The sequence below is a fragment of the Penaeus monodon genome, chromosome 43 (genome assembly GCF_015228065.2).
Source record: "Penaeus monodon isolate SGIC_2016 chromosome 43, NSTDA_Pmon_1, whole genome shotgun sequence".
In the NCBI taxonomy this organism is placed as follows: domain Eukaryota; kingdom Metazoa; phylum Arthropoda; class Malacostraca; order Decapoda; family Penaeidae; genus Penaeus; species Penaeus monodon.
Genome location: NC_051428.1, coordinates 26,464,898 through 26,467,397, shown reverse-complemented (window position 1 = coordinate 26,467,397; position 2,500 = coordinate 26,464,898). Strand labels below are relative to the sequence as shown.

The 2,500-nt window shown below is 41.7% G+C and overlaps 1 protein-coding gene across 1 annotated transcript in view; it reads right to left on the bottom strand.

Annotated features, from left to right (window-relative positions):
- The window catches only part of LOC119568339 (ALK tyrosine kinase receptor-like), a gene marked incomplete in the record, with an annotated part of 248,485 nt that overhangs the window by 102,820 nt on the left and 143,165 nt on the right, over nt 1–2,500 (bottom strand). Inside the window, 1 exon segment of the mRNA XM_037916793.1 lies at nt 1,237–1,348. Within this exon segment, the coding sequence (XP_037772721.1) occupies nt 1,237–1,348 (112 nt within the window).

Below are 2,500 nucleotides of genomic sequence, written 5' to 3'. Positions count from 1 at the left end.
GCGGAAAACAGGACGAACAAGAAAGCGGAGAGAGAGAGAGAGAGAGAGAGAGAGAGAGAGAGAGAGAGAGAGAGAGAGAGAGAGAGAGAGAGGGAGAGAGAGAGAGAGAAGAGAGAAGAGAGAGAAAGATGAAGAGAGAGAGAGAGAGAGAGAGAGAGAGAGAGAGAGAGAGAGAGAGAGAGAGAGAATAAGAGAGAACACTGCAAGCAACAGATAAAAACGAAGCATCACAACTTTGCATAAGAGTCTCCCCAGAGGCTTAGCGGTCCTCCTTCCTCCCTCCTCCCCCTCCCCCTCCTTCCATCTCATTTTCTCTCCTTCCCCAACCTCCTTTACCTCTTCATTTTCTCCCCCACACCATCTTTATTCCATTCCCTCCCCTTCCCTTCCTTATCATGCGAAAGGAGATATGGAGGAGAGGAGAGAGAGAGAGAAGAGAGAGAGAGAGAGAGAGAGAGGAGAGAGAGAGAGAGAGAGAGAGAGAGAGAGAGAGAGAGAGAGAGAGAGAGAGAGAGTAAGAGAATAAGATAAAAAAGAAGAAAAGAGAGAGAGAGAAAATATATACCAGGTGAAAGGGAGCGAGTTAAGGGAGATAGAGGGGAGGGGGTGATGGGAGGGTGTAGGGGGGGGGTTGCCATCCGTTTCTAATATGTTTCTTTCGCAAGCAACAAATGCATTTCAATAAGAACATGAAAAGCCGGTTTCCTTTGAGCTTTAGGTATTTCAATCTGCGCAGGAGAAGGCTTCATAATGCAACGGAGACTGGAATAAAGAGCATGAATACATCAGAACTTAATGAAATTTCGAAATATAAAGAATGGAAGAAGATAAATAAAACGAAAATAGACGTGTACCCACACAGACAGACACTCACACAACACACACACACACACACACACACACACACACACACACACACACACACACACACACACACACACACACACACACACACATATATATATTATATATATATATATATATATATATATATATATATATATATATATATATACGTATACATTTTGATATATATACACATATATATATGCGTTTGTGTATGTGTGTGTGTACACACATACCATGTACCATGATATAACGGAACAGAAAGATTCCAAAAGAGCGTCACTATCGCCAGAAGCAGAAAGAAATAAAGACATACAATAATCAAATAGAAATAACACAGAATGAATATTCGAAGAATAATTTACACACTGGCTGAATAAATGTACTTACAAATGCAGGTGTAGTTGTTTGTGCTTAGGATCCACTTTTCGGCACAAATGCACTGCTTTTCCCTGAGGTTCTCGTCCAGGTAGACACACATGTAGTCGCAGCCACAGTCACCCTGGGAAGAAGGAGGAGGGGGTAGATGAGTGAAGGGGTTTCCTATACAGTAAGATAGATAGATAGATAAATAGATAGATAGATGGAGAACGAGAGAGAGAGAGAGAGAGAGAGAGAGAGAGAGAGAGAGAGAGAGAGAGAGAGAGAGAGAGAGAGAGAGAGAGAGAGAGAGAGAGAGAGAGAGAGAGAGAGAGAGAGGAAGAGAGCAAGAGCGAGAGAGAGAGAGAGAGAGAAGAGAGAGAGAGAGAGAGAGAGAGAGAGCGAAAGAGCAAGAGCGAGAGGGAGAGAGAGAGAGAGAGAGCAAGGGCGAGAGAGAGAGAGAGAGAGAGAGAGAGAGAGAGAGAGAGAGAGAGAGAGAAATATAATCTTATTCCTATTCTGTTTTATTAATCTAATACTTGCCTTTTCGTTTCTTTGGTCTAGAGACTACAAGGGTCGGCGGAAGTTCAGTTACCTTTGCAATACGTTGTTGAACAATATACGACGTGTTTTTTCGATCTATAAATTCTATTCATCTGTTTCCTCTTTCATTTGATTTAATTTCCTATCTGCTTATTGGTGGAACGAAATAAAAAGTGAACGAACACGGTCGCTTTTAACTGCAGAACGACAAAACCTGCAGAAAACACAAACACCCAAACACATACACACACAAATATAATAACACATACACACAGATATGAACACACACTTACAAGCACACACACACACACACACACACACACACACACACACACACACACACACACACACACACACACTCACACACAAACACAGACGCATATACACACACGCACATACACCTGCAAACAAACACACACACACAAACACACACAAGAAATCAAAGCGCATGTTATGCTGTACAGTTGTGTTTCCGAGATTATAGATCTGAACGAATGCACATTCTCGTGCATCGCTGAACGTATGGATGGACTATGCACATGAAAGATAAGACCGATATCAATCATTAATTTGCATGGAGCACTTGAGATGGAATTCGATTGACGGCCGGAATTTTCACCTCAGTAAATTTGCATATTTGGACAAACATTCCATTTAGAAAAATATATGGCACTGTTTTTCTCCCTGGGTCGAGGAGAAGGGGAGGGAGCAATGTCAAAATACAAGTTAAAAATAGAGATAATGATAATGA